Raw genomic sequence first — 26003 nt, forward strand, 5'->3', positions numbered from 1 at the left:
TAATGAAATCAAGATGCGGAAAGTGGACCACAGAGATTTAACACCAAATTTCATATGAGTTGCGAAACTCATACCTGATCTCAAGTCTTTAATGGTATGAAGTGAATTTATCATTACAGAAATTGGTGATCGTATCAGTTGCCTTTGGTTCGAGGCGATACTTCTTAGGTCTGATTATCCACTCTATTCGTACACGAAACGTCGGTGTCAAGAGCTACATCTGCCGCCACAGTCTTCAGTTATCATGCCGGCTGCTTTCTCTGCCACCATGGTGGTAGGTGCGTTAGAATTTCCACTGACGTGCAGCGGAAAAACGGAGGAGTCTACTACGCGGAGGCCACCGACGCCCTGCACTCGCAGACGTGGGTCGACCACCGACTCCCTGTGGGTGCCCATCTGGCACGTTCCAACTGGGCGGGACCCTGAGGAAGTGAGGTAGGGCAAGGCGCATCGCCAATATTGCCTCGTGAGGCGCGGGTGCTGTAAGCATTGGCTAACGGGGATGTCGTGGACGGAGTTCACCCCAGGCACGTGGTGGCCAATGTCGACCACTTGCTGGATACCATCCAGCAGAGTCTCCACATCATCGGGATGGGACAGGTAATTGGCAGATATCCGCGGAGGGTCTTTTGGATTTTTGCTACGCAGCTCCAACTTACCCCTGCTAAGTGGTCGAAGCAGTGTCACCACCGGCACTACAGCAGCTTGCGCTTGTCTCAGCACGTCCAGCCAACTCAGCAGTGTGTCTAATTTCAGACCTTGGAAGAACGACAACATGGTGGCGCTCCTAAACGACAATTTGTGGGTAGCGCAGTAATGGCGTATTTGAACAGTAGGGGCTCCTTTCGTGTCACTGTTTGCTCTCGCAGCGAAACCTGTGTACCGTTCACACACCGGGCAAGCGAGAGGTCCTGTCCTTTCTCTGAGGTATTTGTACACAGCGTCGATGTTTTCTGGTTCGCTGTACACATCCTTGTCCAACAAGTACGCAATACCAACATACATTAGATGGTCTTGTAAGTTTTCTCCCACGCTCAGGTTCTGAACAACAGGTATGTCAAATTGGTGTAGGTGTTCCGGTCTGCCGATGCCTGAGAGCATGAGTAGCTTTGGCGAGCCTAAGGCTCCGGCGGAAACGATTAATTCCCGAGAAGCTCTTACTCGACGTGTTTTGCCTCTGAGTATGAACTCAGCTCCATAAGCACGTTTCGTCTTAGTATTTATTAGTACTCTAGTTACTAAGGCTTTCTGCACAACGTGCAAGTTCTTCCTATGTTTGGCTGGTGCAAGAAAAGCTTTGGCCGTACTACAACGGGTTCCATTCCTTATGGTGTGCTGGACTAATCCGTAACCCATCATATCATTTCTGTTGAAGTCCGTGACTAAAGACTGGTTGAAATGAAGTGCTCCTGAAAAACAGAAAAAAATACCATAGAATAATTATATACACACAAGGAATAATGCTAAAACAAATCTGAGAAACATTCTGTACCATTGTAACAGGACTAATTTTTTACTAACATTTCTCCATCTTTTGTTTTTATATGGTGTGGGAAAATTATTTACTGCTCGGGACGAAAACTTCTATTGTTGTAGATCATTCCGGAATAATCGAGTACAAACCTTATCCTGCGCATAACAAGAAGTCACCCAGAAAATGTGATTTAGTGAAATAGTTTAATATTACGTCGACATATTTGAATTACTGATGTTTACGGAAACAAAAAGTTACACGAAGCTTAAGAATCATTGAATTTCATGACTGTAATGGTACGTTAAACAGAACTAGCTTATCACTTCATTGTGTAACAATGGTGTTCATAGAAAATGACAAATCATGTTATTACTTAGTTATAACGTTTATTCCCTTTTTAATTCGAAATTACTACTGTACACTTTATTAATAAGGAGTCGCTATTAGATACGACTAAGATAAGACTAAGGATTTTGTTGACGCCAATACATATTTTTTGTTATCTATAACTGCTACCAATCTTAGAGCTGATAGATGATTCGTTGGTCTGTGATGATACATGTTCCATTGCTTTTGATATTCTTTCATTATATGATACACTCCTGGAAATGGAAAAAAGAACACATTGACACCGGTGTGTCAGACCCACCATACTTGCTCCGGACACTGCGAGAGGGCTGTACACGCAATGATCACACGCACAGCACAGCGGACACACCAGGAACCGCGGTGTTGGCCGTCGAATGGCGCTAGCTGCGCAGCATTTGTGCACCGCCGCCGTCAGTGTCAGCCAATTTGCCGTGGCATACGGAGCTCCATCGCAGTCTTTAACACTGGTAGCATGCCGCGACAGCGTGGACGTGAACCGTATGTGCAGTTGACGGACTTTGAGCGAGGGCGTATAGTGGGCATGCGGGAGGCCGGGTGGACGTACCGCCGAATTGCTCAACACGTGGGGCGTGAGGTCTCCACACTACATCGATGTTGTCGCCAGTGGTCGGCGGAAGGTGCACGTGCTCGTCGACCTGGGACCGGACCGCAGCGACGCACGGATGCACGCCAAGACCGTAGGATCCTACGCAGTGCCGTAGGGGACCGCACCGCCACTTCCCAGCAAATTAGGGACACTGTTGCTCCTGGGGTATCGGCGAGGACCACTCGCAACCGTCTCCATGAAGCTGGGCTACGGCCCCGCACACCGTTAGGCCGTCTTCCGCTCACGCCCCAACATCGTGCAGCCCGCCTCCAGTGGTGTCGCGACAGGCGTGAATGGAGGGACGAATGGAGACGTGTCGTCTTCAGCGATGAGAGTCGCTTCTGCCTTGGTGCCAGTGATGGTCGTATGCGTGTTTGGCGCCGTGCAGGTGAGCGCCACAATCAGGACTGCATACGACCGAGGTACACAGGGCCAACACCCGGCATCATGGTGTGGGGAGCGACCTCATACACTGGCCGTACACCACTGGTGATCGTCGAGGGGACACTGAATAGTGCACGGCACATCCAAACCGTCATCGAACCCATCGTTCTACCATTCCTAGACCGGCAAGGGAACTTCCTGTTCCAACAGGACAGTGCACGTCCCCATGTATCCCATGCCACCCAACGTGCTGTAGAAGGTGTAAGTCAACTACCCTGGCCAGCAAGATCTCCGGATCTGTCCCCCATTGAGCATGTTTGGGACTGGATGAAGCGTCGTCTCACGCGGTCTGCACGTCCAGCACGAACGCTGGTCCAACTGAGGCGCCAGGTGGAAATGGCATGGCAAGCCGTTCCACAGGACTACATCCAGCATCTCTACGATCGTCTCCATGGGAGAATAGCAGCCTGCATTGCTGCGAAAGGTGGATATACACTGTACTAGTGCCGACATTGTGCATGCTCTGTTGCCTGTGTCTATGTGCCTGTGGTTCTGTCAGTGTGATCATGTGATGTATCTGACCCCAGGAATGTGTCAATAAAGTTTCCCCTTCCTGGGACAATGAATTCACGGTGTTCTTATTTCAATTTCCAGGAGTGTATTTTGCACTATGTTGATAACATATACCTGTTTGTAACTTATATTTATAACACTACCTATAAGGGTCTCACTGAAGTCAGGTTTATCGTTGGGGTGCTCTTCATCATGATATTTAGTTATTTCAAACGTATTATAACGCCTTACGCCATGTTAACAGCATTTTGATTTTTCGCTGTACAACTCTGTAAGTAGTGCAGGTGATTCTCTTTTTGTACATACAATATCTATCCCGCCGGGGAAAAGAAAAATAGTTTACCCAGGAAGACGACATCGATTTTGATCCGATGACGGCATATACCTCCTGGGGTAAAGTAGACGTTCTGATAATGGGTTCAACGTCGTCCGTCAACAGACAACGTTGTGGCGTAGCTACTAGAGCACCATCTGTGTCTACCCTTTAACAGGGAATGCTTACAGCCGGAAGGTCCAGTGTGGTGCCAAAGTGTGAAGCAAGCAGTAACCGTGCCAGGGAAATGCACTCGGGGTTCCTACTGCTAAATGAATCAGTTTGGAACAGGTCAAATTGTGGCCCTCTCAGTGGCGTGATGGACTTTCTGGAGAATTGCCTTCCAGATTGGGAGTGCTGTGTCGGTTGTGCACTGATGCTCATATCAGTGGTCACGTGAACATTCTCACACCCGTAGACGAGGTTCTGGACGTTCACGCAGCACAGATGCCCTCCAGAACCGTCGTATTGTAAAGACAGCAGTGGCAGACCGTACACCCACCACAACATAGATAAGTGGGCTCGTGAGCCCAGACGTGTCAACAGCAACTGTTGCTAACTGTTTACTAGCAGTGTGACTATGGGCTCCCACAAGTATGGCCCGGCTCCCAGTCACGTCATAGCATCGACGTGGACGTCTCGATCCATCAGAGGATTACTTGGAAGAAGGAGTAGCGCGCAGGTTCGGCCTGCACGCAAGTGATAGTCGTTCGCACGTATAAAGTAGATCTGGTATGTCTTGTCTCGTATAATGTCTTTGTGCAAGCCACCCTCGCCCCACCCCAGACCTTATAGTCTGGGTTGCTTTAGCTACAACTGTCGTTCACCTTGGGTGTTTCTGGAGTGAACGCTAACCACAGCTCAGCACCTTCAGAATGTTGTTAGACACTCTTCTATATGAATGTGATGTGTTAGTCCAACTGGACAACCCTCGCCCACACACTGTCCGTGAAACTCAACGTGTTCAGCAAGACGTGCAGCAACTTTCTCTGCTAGCACGTTCTTCGCACTTGTCTCCAGTCGAGCAAGTGCGGTACATGATGGGAAGAGAAGCAACTCGTCCGACTCGTCAAACACCAACTGTACTAGAGCTACGCGAAATAGTAGAGCAGGCGTGGACTAACGTGTCCCAGGATGGTATTCGCCATCTGTACGATCGACTGGGTGCCAGAGTCAGCACCTGCATAGCCGCCCGTGGAGGCTACACCACGTACCAGTGTTGGTGTTTTAGTATGGGTCGATACCTGGTACAAAGAACAGCTTCTGCTCTTGCTCTATAGATGTAATCATTTCATGTACATCATATGAACTGTTGCAACAATAAATTATGAGTGAAACGCAAACCTCTAAAAGGGTGCACAACTTTTTTTCCGGCAGGGTATATTATTATTTGACTGTCTATAGTAGATATACACTACTGGCCATTAAAATTGCTACACCAAGAAGAAATGCAGATGATAAACGGGTATACATTGGACAAATATATTATACTAGAATAGACATGTGATTGCGTTTTCACACAATTTGGGTGCATAGATCCTGAGAAATCAGTACCCAGAACAAGCACCTCTGGCCATAATAACGGCCTTGATACGCCTGGGCATTGAGTCAAACAGAGCTCGGATGTCGTGTACACGTACATCTGCCCATGCAGTTTCTACACGATACCACAGTTCATCAAGAGTAGTGACTGGCGTATTGTGACGCACCAACTGCTCGGCCACCATTGACCAGACGTTTTCAATTGGTGAGAGATCTTGAGAATGTGCTGGACTGGGCAGCAGTCGAACATTTTCTGTATCCAGAAAGGCCCGTACAGGACCTGCATCATGCGGTCGTAGATTATCCTGCTGTAATGTGCGATTTCGCAGGGATCGAATGAAGGGTAGAGACACGGGTCGTAACACATCTGAAATGTAACGTCCACTGTTCAAAGTGCTGTCAATACGAACAAGAGGTGACCGAGACGTGTAACCAATGGCACCCCATACCATCACGCTGGGTGACACGAAAGTAAGGCAATGACGAATACACGCTTCCAATGTGCGTTCACCGCGATGTCGCCAAACACGGATTCAACCATCGTGATGCTGTAAACAGGACCTGGATTCATCCGAAATAATGACGTTTTGCCATTCGTGCACCCAGGTTCGTCGTTGAGTACACCATCGCACGCACTCCTGTGTGTGATGCATCGTCAAGCGTAACCACAGCCATAGTCTCCGAGCTAATAGTCCATGCTGCTGCAAACGTCGTCGAACTGTTCGTGCAGATGGTTGTTGTCTTGCAAACGTCCCCATCTGTTGACTCAGGGATCGAGACGTGGCTGCACGATCCGCTACAGCCATGCGGATAAGATGCCTCTCTACTCGACTGCTAGTGATACGAGGCAGTTGGGATCCAGCACAGCGTTCCATATTACCCTCCTAAACCCACCGATTCCATACTCTGCTAACAGTCGTTGGATTTCGACAAACGCGAGCAGCAATGTCGCGATACGATAAGCCACAAACGCGATAGGCTACAATCCGACCTTTATCAAAGTCGGAAACATGGTGGTACGCATTTCTCCTCCTTACACGAGGCATCACAACAACGTTTCGCCAGGCAACGCTGATGTTTATGTGTGAGAAATTAGTTGGAAACTTTCTTCATGTCAGCACGTTGTAGGTGTCGCCACCGGCGCCAACCCTGTGTGAATGATCTGAAAAGCTAATCATTTGAATATCACAACATCTTCCTGTCGGTTAAATTTAGCGTCTGTAGCACGTCATGCCGGCCGGTGTGGCCGTGCGGTTCTAGGCGCTACAGTCTGGAACGGCGCGACCGCTACTGTCGCAGGTTCGAATCCTGCCTCGGGCATGGAGGTGTGTGATGTCCTTAGGTTAGTTAGGTCTAAGGAGTCTAAGTTCTAGGGTACTGATGACCACAGATGTTATGTCCCATAGTTCTCAGAGCCATTTGAACCATTTTTTTGTAGCACGTCATGTTCGTGGTGTAGCAGTTTTAATGGCCAGTAGCGTATATTTCGTTTCGTTTTAGTTCTAGTCCTCCAGAGATATGCTTGTAGTAAGTGAAACCGGTTGAGAAATAAAGTTGCATATGTACAGCTGAAGGCTCATGATGCTTTACTTCAAATATCTGACAGCTGTAAGCAGTTACCTCAATAAAGTTCTTACAAACAGACTAATTAGGTAGGTGGAAAACGCTTCATACACTTATTTCAAGTTACAGAAGTTACGTAAATAAAAATTTTTACAGGAATATGGTATTTTCTTCCATTACACATATTTATTGATTGCTGTTCACATTCATACATAGGTGTTTGACATCGGGTTTCCCATTGCAGTCTTCCAGCTGTCAATGTATTACACTCTTGCATTTTTTCACAAGCTGGTAGATTGAACAGTAGGGTGGAAACTTCGACCCTATTGTTCAATATAGCCAAGCGGTCTAGGACGCTATGTCCCGCCTCAGGTTAGAGTTCTCCCTCGGGCATGTGAGTGTAGTTCTTAGCAGAAGTTTTTAAGTAGCGTGTAAGTCTATGGCTGATGACCTCAGCAATTTTGTCTCTTAGGAATTCACACACATTTGAACATTCGAACTGTTCAACATCAACAACCAAGAAGAAATGATGGCAATGAATGAAAGATTCAAGATTGGGATTAAAATTCAAGGTGAAAGGAGAGTAACAGCAATATTCGCTGATGACATTTGTATATATACATGCGTACGGCAAACAGTCTTTCCACTGTGGTAAAAACGGTTCCAGTGAAATCACCGAAGCTAAACGCTGTCGGACTTGGCTAGCACTCAGATGGGTGACCTTCCGGGCTTGCCGAGAGCTGTTGGAAAGTGGGGTTCAATCAGGCCTTGTGAGGCCAGTTGAGAACCTACATAACTGAGAAGTAACTGCTATCGTCACGAAAATTAACAAAGGGCAGGGCGAGCGCTGTCGTAGCCTCATGCCCTCCGTATCCATATCTAGAGACACCTATCGGCTGAGTATGACACGGCGTCGGTCGATACCGTTGGGCCTTCCGAGGGCTGTTCGGACAGAGTATACTTAATTATACTAAAGTAATGATTGTAGTAATTATAGTAAAGAAATAGTATCAAAGGCCTGCTGTTTTTTGCTGCCCAGTTTTGCTTTATTTGTCCCATTGAAGGCGTGAACTTTCTGTGCCGCTTTGTTGCAACATGTTTCATTTATTTATTTTTTTGTCATTTGTTCTATTCCTCGTTGCACGGACACTTGCTGTAATGGACTTGCATTCCCTGATAGCAGCAACTGCTGTCGAAATTGAAAGCTGTTGTCACTGACAGGACGCAACACTCATCTCTTCTCCCTGACTTTCAGTTTCTTCGACCGTCTTTCTTACAATGTGTTTTACGGCTGCGAGCGATACACCATTCCTTGCAGACTGTCACTAACATTGTGGTCATGGACACTTCCATTCTCACATTCAGTAAGGCCCCTACGTGAATCCATATTACTGCACTGATTCCATACAACTGACTATCACATACACTCTACTTCACAGTCATAACTCACGTCAGCGCTGAAGTGTGACATGGCCGTTTGGTACCAGTTCTCCACCATTTGCATCGCTCCAATGCAACCAATGCATAGTCCGATCTACGATCGATGGTGGTTCGCACATGTCGAGGATGCAAATGGTATTGTTGACAATCCTAAGAGACAGTTGCGGTACGTGCATGCGCGTGCTTTCCGCTTGAACAAAGCGTAAATCCTGCAAATTATATCTCTCGCTTGCTTGTGCAGAATTCATACTTAGCACTACAATTAGCGATGACAACTCGCAACAAATTGAATCGAAATTCACTAAACAAGTCGTTACGAACACGTTTAATCCTAGCTACGGCATTCATAGCAGGGCACCCAGAACATGCTGAACGCTCATTGCCTGCCGGAGAATAAGTGTCATAGGTGCGCAGAACAAGCCTAAATTCGACCGCCATCGTCCGTGACTCCAACTACAGTACTTTTCACGATGTACTTGTCTCGCTTAAGAAAGTCGCAATTGTATAGGCGTACCTTGCTGCAGGGCGTGGATAATCGGATGTTCCCTGGTCGGCGTGGTGACGGTTAGAGGACCCCCTCGACTGTGGTGGGATTGTGCGTCTGGTAGTCCCCATATGTCCTCCGATACCGCGTCCTCAGACTTCATGAAGAAGGGCAGCACATCCTCATACGACCAGCCGGGATTGCCAAGTGCTTCCCAATTGTCGTAATCGTATCTGAAAGCCAAGATTCACCAACTCTGTCACTAACTGGACAAAAACTAAATCGTGTAATTCTTCATTTTTACCGATTTTAGTGTGAAGGAAAGGTTATCGGCGAACCGACTTGCTCGTCGTATCAGACAAGCTCACTATTCCAATAGCAAAACGATATTTCATCACCCGGCGCGTTGGTGGTCTGATGGCAGGAAGCTGGAATGCCCATTGACGGTGAAAACTCGTTTTGCTGTCGAAACATTGTGCACGTCTGACAGGACGATCAGAGTGTTTACCTGAGAACTTGTCGTTCATTGGCTAACAGCTTGGTCTAAGTAATAAGCACTCTCTCAATTCCTAGCTTCCGTATTCACATACAGCAGCGACGGCTATCACAAAATGTTACATCTGAGCCAGGCGACATTACGTCATGTTTTCGTGGAAAACACAAACATGAAGCTAATCGACTCTGTGTCTCTCAAACATTAATACTACTTCCTGGTATTGTAGTTCACGAAGACAAGATAAAGCTACCCAATAACCTACGAAGCATGTGCAGCTATACAGGGTGTGATTGAGAAGTTTCAAGACTTAACTCAGAACTAGAACTTTATTGGACATTTATGTACAGCGGGCTAAAATTCTTGCCGGCCGGGGTGGCCAGGCGGTTCTAGGCGCTACAGTCTGGAACCGCGTGACAGCTACGGTCGCAGCTTCGAATCCTGCCTCGGGCATGGATGTGTGTGATGTCCTTAGGTTAGTTAGGTTTAAGTAGTTCTAAGTTCTAGGGGACTGATGACCTCGGAAGTTAAGTCCCATAGTGCTCAGAGCCATTTTGAACTAAAATTCTTCAAAATATGATCCCTCGGAATCAACACAGCACTGCCAGCTCGTCTTCCACTACCCTTAACCCTTCTGGAATGCCTCGAGCGTCATGCTGTCAAGTGCTCTCGTCGAAGCCAGCTGCATGGCGTCGATGGAGTCAAATCACTTCCTTTTTAGGTCAGTCTTGATTTGGGGGAAGAGGAAAAAGACACTCGGAGTCAAGTCAGGGCTGTAAGGTGGCTGCGACAGTGTTGTCACGTTGAACTTGACCAAAACTTCGGCGGCGGCGCGCGACATGTGAGCGGTCGCGGTGTCGTGGTGGAGAATCCAATCACCCTTCATCGCCGGGCGGACGCGGTGAACTCGATCCCTCAAGCGGCGGAGCACTCACACTAACACGATGGTCATCGTTCAGAAGTTCCCGCACTCTCCCCACATTCGGCTTGATGATGGCCTCCGAGAGCGGTCGTCGTCTTCAACCTTACAGCGACCACCTTTGAAGCGTTTGTGCCACATGAAAACCATTGCATGGGACGTGGCTTCTTCCTTAAAGGCCTCTTCAATCATACCGAGAGCCTCCGTGGTGGTTTTGTTCAGTCGCACGCAAAACTTAATCGTATAACGCTTCTCCATTTCCGCCTCTCCCACTTTTCGACCGAGGTCAATGACACGCACTCACGCTGAAAGCGAGGCGCACTCTACAGGGTTCCGGAGGCAACTTCCGCAGCGTCAGTTCGTTCCCTGAGACCCCCATCGGGCAGAATCGGTCCGCGCGCGCTCCCCTACTCTGAAATGTATCAGTATTGAGTCTTCTGAAATACACCTTGTACATCTGCACTGATGTGGAGAACATAAGTACGAAACCAAGTAATATTTGTTGATAAGGCTCGGACCACACATATAAATAAAAAATTGGCCAAGTGCTAGTAGAACTCGCGCACTGAGTGTTCGGTACAAACTTACTTATGTGTCTAGACAGTTCATCCATTCGAGGAATCGATAATCTCAATCGGTACTGATACTGGCAAGATATCGGTCCCTTGAATTTCAATATTATCCACAATGTTTTAATTTCAGTAATATGAATGTGACAAATTCATGCGACAGGCAGGCGATCATTATTAAAATAATCAGTATATCTCCATTCAGGCAGACTAGTTTGTGAATTTTTGTGTCACATACAATTTGAAACGCCATATATACGAGCAGTAATCACACCTTGAAATCTGACGGTGGATAAATTTCGGAAAGCGTCATTTGGGCAATGGTCATTCCTTGCCTTATGTTTACCGAGTGAGGTGGCTCACTAGTTAGTACACTGGACTTGCATTCGGGAGGACGACGGTTCAAACTTAGGTCTGTCCACTCAAATTGAGGTTCATCGTGATTTCCCTAGGTTCCAGGCAAATGCCAGTACGGCTCCTTTGAAAGGGCACTGCCGATATCCTTCCCTATCCTTGAGACAATCCGAGCTTCTGCTCCATCTCTAATTGATGTTGAAGGGACGTTAAACGCAATCTTCGTCCCTTTTTATGCCTGATGACTGACTTCTAAAAAGGCGACCTGATCAACCTGAATGCAGAATTAGTGATTGTTATAATTTATAATCTGACGTCGGATAACAGATGTCCGAAGAGTTTTTGGCGTGTAGTATAATCACAAATTAACAATTTTCGGTCTTTTTCCTTTATTTGTACTGTGGAACATCGTTCCATGCCAAATTTCATGAGCTTGGGCCAACACTTAGTATCTTTGATGAGTGAATTTGCGAGTATCAAAATATATGACGTAAATGGCCGCGTCTTTTGGTCGAGTTCACTTTCAAGCTTACATTTATAACAACGCCATGGGACCATAGACTTTAGTATGTGAAATAAATTTCGACTTGATACCTTTACCAGTCCCTGGCGTTTACTTAAAAATTTTCTCCAGCATACAACGTATATATCACAAAAAATGCCTTAATAATGTTGTATTCCTGTTTTTTACGCAGTTAAAGCAGAATAATGAACATTTATTATCATTCTGCTGTCTTTTCCTCTACGTCTATGCTTCATTTTGCGGGTGTAAACGTAGCTAGTCAAGATTTCTGTATCTTGACTTTGTTCAAATGGTTCAAATGGCTCTGAGCACTATGGGACATAACATCTGTGGTCATCAGACGCCTAGAACTTAGAACTACTTAAACCTAACCGAACCTAAGGACAGCACAAACATCCATGCCCGAGGCAGGATTCGAACCTGTGACGGTAGCGGTCACGAGGTTCCAGACTGAAGCGCCTAGAACCGCACGAATCAGCTTTGTACAGAGGGTCAGTTTTACTCACATTAACTCAGATTTGGCCATGAGGTTGCTTGTGGTGGCCTTACGTCATCTGAAAACGTTATATTATTCTTTAGAAAGAATATGTCCTGAGGTACCACATCCCATTATAGGCTGATAGATCTGTCAGAAGTGGCTCGTGCTTCTTAAGAGCAGTAGGTAAAGGAACCATATCTCAAAAGAAAAAAAAGAAAAGAAAAAAAGTGGGAAGTCATCCCAATAAACAAAGCCGCCAATTTGCTTTTAGATTTTAACATGTTATATGATATCCTACTAGTCTTATACGGACAAATGATATCTCATCAGCTGGAACGTGTGTAGATGAACAACAATTTGCCACAGTGCTACAGTTACAGATGACAACAAATAAATTAAGATGAAAGCTACGCTTATGAGAAATCTACACATTCTCCGCAAGCCAACATGCGGTCCTTGGCGGAGGGTACCCTGTACCACTGCTAGTCATTTCGTGACCAGTTCCACTCGGAAACAGAACGAGGGAAAAATGACTGTCTATGTGGTTCTGTATGAACCGTATTTCTCGTATCTTGTCTTCGTGGTCGTTACTCGAAATTATATTGACGGCAGTAGAATTGTTGTGCGGTCAGCTTCAAATGCTGGTTCTCTAAATTTCTTCGAAAAGAAAGTCGCTTTTCTTCAAGGGATTCCCACTTGAGTTCCCGAAGCACCTCCGTGATACTTCCGCGTTATACAAAAGTACCGGTAACAAATCTAGGAGCCGGCCTCTGAACTGCTTCGATTTCTTCCTTTAAACCGACCTGGTTCGGATCCAAATCACTGAAACAGTACTGAAGAATAGGTGGCACATGCGACCTAGTTCACATGCTTGGCAAAGAAAGCAACCGAATTATAAGATTACCACTGCACTCACCCTACAGTAATACTGCAAGCAAAGCACTGAGGGTAAAGGCTAACTGTAATAACGTTTGAGGTAGACATTGACAGTGACTGACCTGTGCCCACGGAGGTAGTACATGTCGTTGATGCTGCTGCTACCTCCAAGACCGCGGCCGGTCACGATGGTGCAGCTGTCTTCCAGATGTCCTCGGCATGCGTGGGCTTCCGGCTCCGTGTGGAACATCTTGCCGCTGGATCGCAGTGCGGCAGGCGAAACAAGGCCGGGCACTTCTGAGGACACGTGCGGCGCCGACCCTTCCTCCAGAAGCAGCACCTGGTGGCCAGGGATCCTCACAGCTCACCCAAGAATCGTCGTTTCACTCTTGCGTAATTCTCATATCACCCGTGAGTCGCTAATATCCCTTTTTCCCTCTTTAATTAGAAGGGGCGAAAACTCGTTATTCGTTAGCCACAGTACTTATCACTACATTTGGAATTTCCAATGGTCATTGTTCACCATCTTTGATTACTGCGAGTCGTACAATAAGTTCCAAACAGCGGTAATCTCTAAAACCATCCTAAGACCTAAATTTTTCGTAACTCACACAGCTCTCTGTGCTACGGAAGATACCATCTTTCCACAGAGAACCATTCCAGTTATTAGGCGCAAATACCTGACACATTTTCGGCAGTGATCAGCTCCAGTTATGATACCTCAAAAATACAGGGTGATTATTAGCGTTCCGTATCTCAGTAGGTAGAAAAGGAGGAACGAGTAGACTTATCAAGTTGAAATTAATGTCACTTTTTGGAAAATATACTGTATTCGTACATTATGAAGTATTTCGAAGAAAACGATTTATTGACAGATAGTAAGCACGGATTCAGGAAATATCGTTCTTGTGAAACACAACTAGCACTTTATACTCATGAAGTAATAAGTACTATCGACAGGGGATGGCAATTTGATTCCATATTTTTCGATTTCCAGAAGGCTTTCGACACCGCTCCTCACAAGCGTCTTCGAACCGAACTGCGTGCCTATGGAATATCGCCTACGTTGTGCGACTGGATTCGTGATTTCCTGTCAGAAAAGTCACAGTTCGTAGTAATAGACGCAGAGTTACGAGTAAAACAGAAGTAATATCCGGCGTTCCCCAAGGAAGCCCTCTACTGTTCCTGATCTATATTAATGACATAGGAGACAGTCCGAGTATCCGTCTTAGATTGTTTGCAGATGATGCTGTCGTTTACCGTCTTCTAACGTCATCAAATGACCAAAACGAATTGCAAAATTATTCAGATAAGATATCTGTATATTGCGAAAAGGGATTACAACTACAAAGAACCTAATTCTGACGATCACGTAGATAATATTGAAACCAAAGAGTGCGATCCATTCGCAGAACACTTAGGAGTTGCAACAGATCTACTAAAGAGGCTGCTTACATCACGCATGTCCGCTGTGCGGTGTTGGATCCGCATCAGGTGGGACTGACGGATTACATCAAAAAACTACAAAGAAGGGCAGCTCTTTTTGTATTATCGCGAAATATGGGAGATAGTGCCACAGACACGATACGTGAACTAGAGGGGCAATCATTAAAACAAAGGCATTCTTCGTTGCGACTGGGTCTTATGAAATTTCAATGATCAGTTTTCTCCTCCGATTGCGAATACATTATGTTGGCACCCACCTACATACGAAGAAATGATCATCACGATAAAATAAGAGAAATCAGGGCTATCGCAGAATAATTTAAGTGCTCGTTTTTCCCGCATTCGAGAATGGAACATCACATAGATGTAGAGAGATGTATTAACGCCTATGATCTTACGAAGACGTAAAAAGTGAAGCTTCGAAGTCAGTGTCAGCAAAAGATATGTCACATACTTTGAGCAGCAAAAGATATGTCACATACTTTGAGCAGCAAAATATACAGGGTACTTCCCGTCGTCCTATAATCATAAAATTTACCAACAGGAGAGCTTTGACGGTACGGCACAGCCAAAGGAAAAAATTCAAAATTTGTTAATTGTAATTATATCAGACGAACAATTTTTTGGTCATGACTGTTTGTCTGTCCTTCGGTCTTTCCAGTCCCTTTTTTCTCAGGTGGGTATACTTTTCTAGTTGAAATTTATGACACATATTAAGGTCTATAGTCACTTAACGTTGTAACGAAGGTAAGTTTCTATGTCAATGCAATCAAAAGATACTACCATTTGTTCCACATACTTTGATACTTGCAAAATTAGTGCCCAAAACTTACCAGGAATTTCCCATTTACTTAAAACATTCTTGGCTGTCTGTCCATTTATAACACATGTTTTGATATTCGGAAACTCACTCATTAAAATCTATGACGTACTTCCCCTTGACTAGAATCAAGATATTTGGCAGGAAGAAAAGTTTCACAATACAAGAAAGGGAAAAAATTAGAAAATTGATAATTTGTTACGTATATCACAGCTAAAAGATATTTCTTCTCTCATTTGTTACCTGACTTCAAACCTAAAATTAAAACACTCTCGAAAGCCCTGGAATCCCAGCGACCGATGTCTTGCCAGTATCAGTGTGGATAATAGCCAACAATCGTGGAGATTCTGACTCCCGTAATGGACGAACTGTCTGTCTACGTAATGAAGTTTGTTCGGAAGCCTCACTGCGAGTCGTACTCGCACCTGGCAAAATTTTCCGAGCCGCGCGGGGCAACCGCCCGGTCTTGGGTGCCTTGCCGGGGTCCGCGCGGCTCCCCCCCCCCCCCCCCCCCTCGGAGATTCGAGTCATCCTTCGAGTATGAGTGTATGTGTCGTCCTCGAGTCATCCTTCGAGTATGAGTGTATGTGTCGTCCTTAGCGTAAGTTACTTTCAGTTAGATTAAGTAGTGCGTAAGCTTAGGGACGGATGACCTCAGCAGTTTGGTTCCATAAGACCTTACTACAAATTTCCTAATTCCAAAATTTTCTGAAAAATGGCTCTGAGCACTATGGGACTTAACATCTATGGTCAGCAGTCCCCTAGAACTTAGAACTACTTAAACCTAACTAACCTAAGGACATCACACAACACCCAGTCATCACGAGGCAGAGAAAATCCCAAACACCGCCGGGAATCGAACCCGAGAACCCGGGCGCTGGAAGCGAGAACGCTACCGCACGACTACGAGCTGCGGACAAAAAATTTTCTGAATCTGGGCGAATTGGACGAAACGCTCACTGAGTATACGGAGCAAAAGGGATCATTCATTGCCTCTATGCAATAGGATATTTATTAATTCATCACACCTGTACAGTACAGTGCAGTACAGAGAACAATATGCTATCATGAGATCAGTGTTAACAAAGTGTTAGAAGCGGCAAATTCGATACAGCAGCTACTATCACACGTTTTCAGACATCTTGCAACCGAATTGTGTTACAGGCAGTATGAATGTGCTGTCTCAGTGTCTGTACGTCCGAGATATGTTCCGCTCACATGACTACTATCAGGTGCCCCTGAAAGTAGAAATATAAAGGTTTGAGGTCCGGCGATATGGCGGGCCACGCGACCGGAGCACGTAGTCAGATCCATCGATTGGCGCAGATGTTGTCCAAATGCCTCCGCATGCAAATGTGGCAATGAACTGGAGCACCAACCATCATGTAGAAGGCATATTACCCTTCGTGCCAACAAAGGCACGTCTTCTATGCAGGGGAAAAAGAGTCTTCCCCTAGAATTGCAGAAATGCCTAGACAGTGAGCCGTTGTGGGAAGTCCACCGGCCCTACCGTCCACCGTCTTAGCTTAGTGGCCAGCTCCTCTGACTGCCATGCACAGCGCCGAAGTTCGATTCCTGGAAGGGGTGGGGATTTTCTCCGCTCGGGGACAGGGTGATATCGCGATTTTATCATCCCAATGTGACGGCCACTAAAAAGATTAGCAGCTTTGCAGACGAACTTTCCCAGCTGGCGATTATCGGCAATCAGTGTCATACGATCATGTCATTTCATTTCACTGGTCCCATGAGGCGGTCGATTCGCCCATACATTATGGGTGAACTAGTATGATGGCTCGCTGCCACCATACCATAGGGATACAGCGTGTCCCACAGGTGAGTGTGGTCATAGTTAACGATACGACCCCACATATAGGTAGTGTCTTCTGTGAAAAGCATGGATGACGGTAATCTCGGTACCATGGTGGCCCGTGCGATGAACCTGCGACAAAACCGTCGCCGCAGAGGCACGTTCGTAGGTTATAAGTCGTGTGCGCGTTGTAAGTGATACGGAAACTGGCGGCTGTGGAGAATGCTCCATAAGGTCATCTGGTTTACCATATGCTGGGGAGCAACTTCTCTCCTACTGATACTAGGGCTCATATTGTGCAGTGTTCAACACTTATTCCTCGAGGGCCTGTGTGCGTATCGGGTGCACCTGCCTTTTATAATTACCCGTTCCCATATGCGAGTATGCCTCACACAAACGATGACACAGTTGAAAACAGTTAATTGTGCAGCTGCTGTCGGCTGGGATACTTTCCCTGTTACAATCATGCTGCTGCCTGCCATAGCCATTCGTCTGTTCTTATGTGAAGACCATGTTGGCCTGATCCTGGTCTGTGTACCAAGCCGTCGTCTCTTATCGTTGCACTAGATGACACACGTTCACACCACAGTCGGCAACAGCAGTGTACCGGATGCCCCCTAGTACAATGCGAGGCGAGCGTACTGTAGTCGTGGCCCACACTACAGTCCCCCTGAGTGTCGAGTTGAAACACTACTACAAAACATTCCCATTTGCCAAGAGTGTTCTCATGTGTGCTTCCGATCACTGGAAACCTACCTTTTCAAAGACCTTTTATGTCCACTTTCAAGAGGCCACACCTCCTTTGTAGCCAATTTTCGGCTGTATGTCCATATGACCTTTTTTATTCACTCCTTGTCCTCTCAGAGGAAAAAAAGCTTGCATAGCATGACCATTGAACTACAAGCCTGGAAGGACAGCAAAGCATTTTGAAGCTACACGAGGTGAAGTGCAGCCAGAACTTCTATGATTATGTTTCTTGTAATTTCGACATTCTACGAGAAATACTGTCATATGAGATACAAACATTTAGATTAAGTGTTCAAATTTTTATTTGCTAGCACTATGACTTTTACTTTAGGGAACATTTCACAGTGTAGTTTTCATTAGCATACAAAGTTTTCGTTCGTGTAAGCTGTACATCTACAAAACTTCGGATCATACAGTGTTTATGTTCTATATTAGTTTTGACCTCTCATAAGTATAAAATACATATAAAAAGACTTTCTGTATCGTCAAGCACGTCTTTGTGGAAGAAAATACCATGCCAACACATCCCATAATATCTTTCTGTTTCTTTCTTTCTTTCTCGGGGCCTTCGTCCCGCTCCAACACGGGGTCGGCTTTGTTATTGCGGATGTGGCAGTGTTAATTTCAGAGGATGGCCGGATGCCCGTCCTGCCACCACCCCAAACGCCCCGGGACAGAAGTAGTTTACCCCAGCTGTCTGCATCTAGCCATGAAATAGTGGGAACGTTTTCAAATGTCTGTGAGACGTGTAACTGAGGTGGAACGTGAGGACCAGCCCGGTATTCACCTAGCGGGATGTGGGAAACAGCCTAAAAACCAAATCCAGGCTGGGGCCCTAGTCGTTAATCCGCCAGGCGGATTCGATCCGGGGCCGGCGCGCCTACCTGAGTCTAGGACGCAGCGCAGTAGCGCTCTCGGCTACACTGGAGGGTCCCATAATATCTTTCTGTCTCTTCAGTTAATTGCATATCCTGTACTTTACGTGTTCGACAGAGTCCTAAATGGATCCTCAGTGAAGGTCACTAGCAGCAAACTCTGGAGATCTCTAGGGACAATTGGCAGCTCCTTAGAACTGGGCTACTGGGAGCAGGGGCAGTGGCCCGTTAACTGAAAACAGGCGGGTATGTCAAGGACTTTGTTTTGTCTGGGCTGGCTCCTGCATGGTGCGAGCGGTCAAGATTTCGTCAGACATAACAACCTGCTGTGGGGTCCCGGAGGCCGTCTGAAAAGAGCCGGTTAATGGACTGCTTTACACATTCAACCAGCGCGAAATGCATTATTTCTACAAGTTATTCTCTCTGCTCATAGAACACCTGAGTGGAAATTTGCTTTCGTTGGTAATGCTTTTCGTCAAAAAACGGACTATCCCAGGCTGGTTGGAATATTTACGTCCCTGCTTTCTCGTGGGAACCTCAGCGGCTCTTTATTGTTTACACCTTTTCTTATCCATTTATGGGAGAGGAACTGTGAGTGACTGAGGCCACTCCACTTATCTTCTTTCTCTCGCAGTGATGGAGGGAAAACGATTGGCTGTACGAAAAAAAATCTGTAAGTTGGAGTTTACGACGCCCTTTTCTGGAAATTTCAGACGCAGGAATATAGCCCACAGAGCGACGTAAAAGATATCTGTGAAGTTGGAGTTTGGAAGTCGGATTTCTCAGGACTGCTTTCGCCGGAACGCCGGAAGGAAGCTGACTGGATAACTAATAAAACATTTGCTGGGTGGGATGTTGCTCGCTGGAAAAAAAGTTTATTGGCCGATGTGAAAGGAAGCCTTTTGAGTGGTGAAATATTTTTTTACGCAGGTTTTGTGCAGAGCAGAGAGGTAAGATAAATTTTTTTTTGGGAAATCTGGATGAAGGTGCTGATGCAGACTCTCGGGGCTTGGGGCCGTGGAGAGGAGGATTTTTGGACTTCGGAGGCACGGCAGACGACATGTTTGGGATTGTGAGTGTCAGCCGATCCCACAGCGGTTGATGATCGTCGGCTGGCAGAAGGTACCGACGGTTGTAGGACTCGACGCTCCGACTCATCAACTAGAGTGATATTATTTGGCAGCACAGAATAACTGGGACGGAAAGGAGGTAGGCGTTTTTTGATCCGTTGCATCTAAACCAGCTTTTGTGACTTAACAAATGATCTGAGAGTCGAGGACTCATCCACGAACGAGCAGACTCTGTCTTTCGCATGCAGATTTAATATGTCTTTATGGCAAGATCAGGCTAATCCTTACAAACCTGTCCCTAGTTGTGGATGAATAATTTATTGAAACTGTGTTCGCTCTTAACCTCCTTCTTTCTTATACAATTTGTCAACCAGTCTACCTCCGATTTAAGCGTATTTCAAAGCTCAAATTCGGTATTCAGTTATTTATTGCGCACATTAATGTTGTTAATGTGTCAGGATTGATGAGGAAGGGAAAGCAATGGGCACCCGTTAAAGTGAAAAATCAAACATATTTTAAATGCATGGATATTTAATGCCGTAAAAAGGAGAGGCAGGCCTAGAGAAACCTCCGAAAGTGAATGGACTGCTGCCCAAGAGAACCGAAGAGGAGAGCGTCTGGTCGGGTCGGAAGCTGCCAGCAGAAGAGAGCGGACGGCGTGTCCGCTCCCGGCGGCTGGCTGCGGCTCCACCCCCACGTGACCGCCTCTACACCTCCCTGTTGGACAGCCAAGGTGTAGACTCGAAGTTCGGTAGCGTAATCTCGTCAGCAACACATGAGTTTAGCTGCTGACGGTTCACTACGCGAGTTTCCAACTGGTTCTGTCCGGTTTCGCAACGTGGCTGATATGCTGCAACTAGCCGCCAGCCAGAAGGCACTGACATACAGTGAAAAATAAAAATCAAATTTTTAACTATTAAATCCATTCAGTATCGGCCCCCACTGTACAATGTGTATTTATTGCTTTCTTGATTACATGTGTACTTACAAACAATGATTGTAACAGATTTGCTGTACTTAAATTTGGCCAAGACTCTTAATTCAGTAGAATAACCCCTTTTAATTATCCAACCTTTAACATTTCTTGTGGGAACCATCACCTGGGACTGACTTTCCAGTGGCCATTGTATTCATATAGTTCAGTCCGTTGCGCAACAGTATCATCTACGTATCTGAGTTCGTGAGGAGCGATCTGCCCCTCACTCGGTCCACCCAGTGCAGATCACGTTTGCAGCCAAAAGACTTGCTAGCTTGGCTGGCGTCTTACTAGCTAGGGGTATGATGTCGCATCGACGTCGGGCGCGTCAGAGATGGAGAATACGCTCGGAATGTTCAAAGGCGGTAAAGAAGACTGACCGCCTAATTTCAAAGGGAACAGTCGTGCATTCGACTCAAGTGATTTAGGGAAAGCACAAAAATCTGTATGGTCATATGGTGATTTGAACCACTGTCCTTCTGACCACGAGCCTAATTCCTTACCACAGCGCCACCTGGTTTGCTCCTAGTACGAAAACTTAGAGAAGATGAGCAAAACATGATTTCAAGGTTTAGAACTGGATCATGAACAGGTTAAGTAGCCGAACAGTTAACATCGTTGCCTTCGAAACGGAAAGACCCGGATTCGATACTCGGTACTTCCTCAGTTTCTTTTTCTTTTATTTTGTTTTAAACGTATGGAGGTCTGGCTCATAGACTGTGGCTAGTGAAGCCAGCCTCATTAGCGAGAAGGGTTCAACGAGGAGTGCCTACTGCATCACACTAATGATGCTTTGTTAGTAATTCTAGGAATATGCCCACTGGACGTGGAAATTAGGAAAATAGGAGCCTTTCACTGGTTAAAGAAAGACAATCAAATAGAAGTATGGAGGGTGCTTGGTACTGAGGCAGTTCTAAATAGGTAATAAAGGATCGCCATATTATAAATGCGGCAAAATGAGTGGGACACTTCACAGGTACAAGTAGGAGACCACACTAATTTCTCCCTGACATCAGGGAGAGATGAAAAATAAGATTTCTTAACCATTCGAATGGATAGGTACAATAACCGACTGGTCATGGCCCTTATGCTACGTATCTATATAAAACTAGAAGACAATGGGTTGATAGCTGCGTCTTTGGCAGTGTGGGCACATCAGAATACACATTGTAGGACTGCATGCCCCTTGAAGATGCAGCGTGTAATGGACGTCAGGTATTAAGCACGTTGGATCCCAAAGCAGCACTAAGGGGTTAGTCGACTTGGCGCATTTTGGGCAGTATCCAGGAAGGGCTAGGAAGGCTTCACGAGGCATTCAACCATAAGTCATCATGCTGCCACCCAGGCTAGACAACATACTCTGTAGATGGATAGAAGATAACAGAGGTCGGTAACCACCGAATGCAATACTGCCCCAAGAATCTACATTGGGCTGGTGCAAATGATAAAGGAAGTATGGACTTTAAGACGTAACAGTGATGGGTGGGATTACTTGCTATAGTCGAAACGCTGCTGACGTGCTGCTCGGAGCCCGAGGAATCCTGCAGATAATGGTTGTTGACCGGGGTAGTATGAGGGCGGGTCCTGTAGCGGATACAGCCATCTACAAGTTAAATGCACCAAAATAAATGAACAAACAGAGAACAAATTCTGTAGTGCTTATAGTAGATTAGTAGTTGGGTAAGTGGTTAAAGGTCTGGTCCCTTCAACCCACATAAACCAACCTAAGTAGTTAAGAGTTTTATTGTATTTTTGTAGTAGTAGATGCAGTTTTAGTTTTCTTTCATTTCTATCTTTGCTCTTCTTTCTTTTTCTTAAATTAAGTATCAGAGATAAAAAGTTAACACATAATTTTCTTATTATCCAAGGAAATGTGATTTTCATGGTCGATTTTAGCTTTTCATATAATAGTCTATAACTATGAAGAATAAATAAATAAATAAAATTCTATAAAAATGTACGTATGTCTATATGTGGGTATGTGTATGTTCCACATTTCCTCCTAAACCAATGGACAGATTTGATCCAACTTGGTACACACCTACCTTACTGTCAGGCGACAATCGCTGTGGGGGTTAGAAGCACCTATCTCTAAAAGGGATGAGGGTGAAAACGGGCGTAGGCAGCGACGCGTGAATTCGCAGTATTTATTTGGATAATGAGAGCTTTTAGCGACTTTGCAGACCTTAATTTCAAACCCTTACGAATTTTTTTTTTCAATCACGACCCCTACGAAATGTTGAAAGAACAAATGTTTATGGCTTACTACTTTTCCGCTGTTCACAAAAGTACCACACGAGGCATGACGTTATACATTACTACGTCTTCACTAAAAACTGTATTCGCGACTCTTTTTACAGACAATATGCACATATACCACTGGATATGAGTGCAAAACTACATCATTGTGGGACTAATAGTTCTAGAAACATGACGACATAAACAATAAAATGAGTGAAAAATCCCGCACCATGCACGGCGTTTAAATATATTACTTCTTTGCTGCTAACTCTATTCGTAATAAATTTCGCAGTCGGTATCCACATAGGCTGCTGAATATATTTGCAATATTATATCATTGTATCACTACATCATTGTAGGAGGTATGACGTCATGAACACTGCATGCGTCTAGAACTTTCGCATCGTACATGACGTTGAAAATTATTACTTCGTTGCAACTAACTCCATTCGCAACACATTTTGCAGACAATGTACAAATATGCCGCTGAATGTACCTACCAAATTTTTACATTGTACGACACGTAGATGAGGATACGTGACGCCATAAACGTTAAACACAAGACAAGACGCTGCGTGCTACGGCCGTGTAAGTGCAGCTATAAATAAATACCTGAGCAACGCCGCGTTTCTCTACTAGTACATGATAAAATGTGTAGGTGATTTGGCAGTATGCAGCGGGTGAAATTGAGTACACAGGGCTGTCCCTACAGGCAACAACAGAGGCATTATCACATCTGAGCCTGGTTGAAAGATACTTTGTATAATAGTTATTATAATGGAAGTTGATAACTTTTTGTCACTGGTTATTAAGTGAAAATAGGTCTAAACGAGCACCTGGATAGTGTAAAAAGAAACACTGCAATATTAATTGTAAAACATGATCAGTGAATCGAGAATGATTAAATCTTCGGTGGTCTGTCGGTTAACAACAGTCAGTGGCAAATATTCTATGCAACAAAAAATTTTCAGTGTATTATCCTACTCTTATTCCTGATGTTCATGACCTTGGCATCAGGATACGTCGTTGGTTAAATCTGAGAATATTATACAGCGTGAATATTAATAAAATCGACACCTTACATGAGAGATTCCTGACTGGAAGTGCAAGAAAACAGGTACTACGAACATGTGTCCGGTAATGCATCGTTGTCACTCTAGACAGCGCTGACGAATGACAATTCCTCGGACCACGTGCGCCGGGCGAAGTGTGCACGCGGTCTGAGGCGTCATGTCACGGATTGTGCGGCCAGTCCCACCGGAGGTTCGAGTCCTCCCTCGGGCTTGGGCGTGTGTGTTGTTCTTAGCATAAGTTAGTTTAAGTAGTGTGTAAGTCTAGGGACCGATACCGATGACCTAAGTAGTTTGGTCCTTTAGGAAATCACACACATTTGAACATTTTTGACCACATGCCGTGTACTCCTTGTATGTTCTATGCAGACTGTGTGATTGACGAGGGTATTGTAAGTGGAAGAACGGTCCGGTGTTCATGTCGGGAACAAGCCGAGATGGTGTTTGTGTACGACCAGGTAGATGGAACGGTCGTGAGGCAGCACGGCTGTATCAAACAAAGTACTCTCGCAGACACCAATTACATCATACAACATTTCAAGCCCTTTTTGGACGTTTGTGTGATCATGGGTCATTTCAGACAGACGAACATGCAGGGAGACGGTTGGCCGCGCGCGGTTAGCCGAGTGGTCTAAGGCGCTGCAGTCATGGGCTGTGCGGCTGGTCCTGGCGGAGGTTCGAGTCCTCACTCGGGCATGGGTGTGTGTTTTTGTCCTTAGGATAATTTAGGTTAAGTAGTGTGTAAGCTCAGGGACTGGAGACCTTAGCAGCCCCATAAGATTTCAAACCCATTTAACTTTTTTTTTTTTTTTTTTTTTTTTTTTTAGACGGTTGACTGTGCCCATACCAGATTTGAAGGACCGGGTTCTTCAAGATATTGAGATGAAATGTACTACAAGCTCTAGGCAAGTGGCCCGCCCGCCGAAGTATGATTATGTGATTCCTGCACGATAACCTATATTATGCCAATTCCGTGGAGGCCACTTTGAACCTCTGGTGTGACGTGGATGCAGTGCAGCTCTGGACTGTGTTTCGTGACGATTTGTTGGCGTTCCATGTACACAGTCCTTTTCCGGACACATGTTCATTGGATCTTTGTTTCCTCCACTTCCAATCAGGAATCCATCACTGCATTCTGTCGGTTTCATTAATATTCACCCTGTACATGTTTCCAAACAGGCAACATTAGTATTTTGCTACTGAAACGCATGATTATCACTGCTCGAGAATTGGCACTCTAATAATAACATGTACAAACACGTGCCTGTGTCATGCTTTCTACTTAGATGCTGATATACAGCAATGTCTCTCACGTTTTTTTCTGTACTGATTTGACTACACGTGGTGTTGGCCAAATATGAAAATGGAAGATTAACGCTCGAGGCTACTAATGAGTCTGGAGACATTTTGTACATAATATATGGAAATCTCGCTGTACTTCGTCTTACCTTCCACTTCTTGTTCTCACTGAGACGACCAGCCAGGGTGGCACCGGCGCTTCCAGCGCCCACAATAACGAAGTCGTAGCTGCCCTCCATGTCACAGGCGGCATCCCGAGGCAGTTCGTAAGCCGCGGTCAGCAGGGGGTACACTGACCGAACGAGGAGCACCAGCAGATCGAAGAAGACGAGCGACCCGGGGTCCGAGACCCAGCTGGTAGACGCCCAGTGGCAGGACTGGTTCGCCGATGACGACCAACGTGGCCTCAGCGCTGATGGAAGACACATCGTGACACCCCTGCCGCCGGGAGACGGCCTTTTGCTCACCAGCGCAACCTGTTTGTTCAACAATATAAATCATTGAAGCTAATGGAAATAATTGCCTTAATTCCGGAGTACGGAAGGGATGCAAGGGGTGCATCGGTGATCCAGCAACAGCGGTGAACAGTCAGGTTCGAAAGAAAAAAAGTCTTGAAGTTTACAACAAATTTTGAAGCGGCTGAAGAACAGAAATTAACCAGAACTATCATTTGATGATTTCATAACAAGAT

General features: G+C 45.6%; 1 protein-coding gene across 1 annotated transcript; it reads right to left on the reverse strand.

The window, feature by feature from the left end:
- Positions 1 to 207: 207 nt before the first annotated feature.
- Positions 208 to 25740, reverse strand: LOC126126462 (glucose dehydrogenase [FAD, quinone]-like). The gene is made up of 4 exons (XM_049915141.1): positions 25462 to 25740; positions 13084 to 13301; positions 8780 to 8982; positions 208 to 1409 (listed from the first exon to the last, which is right to left on the reverse strand). The coding sequence occupies exons 1-4, from the start codon at positions 25738 to 25740 to the stop codon at positions 208 to 210; spliced, it is 1902 nt and encodes a 633-aa protein (XP_049771098.1).
- Between the last annotated feature and the right edge of the window lie 263 nt (positions 25741 to 26003).

This window comes from Schistocerca cancellata, chromosome 1 (assembly GCF_023864275.1).
Source record: "Schistocerca cancellata isolate TAMUIC-IGC-003103 chromosome 1, iqSchCanc2.1, whole genome shotgun sequence".
Lineage (NCBI taxonomy): Eukaryota > Metazoa > Arthropoda > Insecta > Orthoptera > Acrididae > Schistocerca > Schistocerca cancellata.

Coding starts and splice junctions, on each gene's coding strand:
- LOC126126462 (XM_049915141.1), bottom strand. CDS start 25,740: ATGTGTCTTCCATCAGCGCTGAGGCCACGTTGGTCGTCATCGGCGAAC. Junction 13,302..25,461: donor GTGAGAACAAGAAGTGGAAG/GTAAGACGAAGT, acceptor CCTGGCCACCAG/GTGCTGCTTCTGGAGGAAGG. Junction 1,410..8,779: donor TATCCACGCCCTGCAGCAAG/GTACGCCTATAC, acceptor TCTGTTTTTCAG/GAGCACTTCATTTCAACCAG.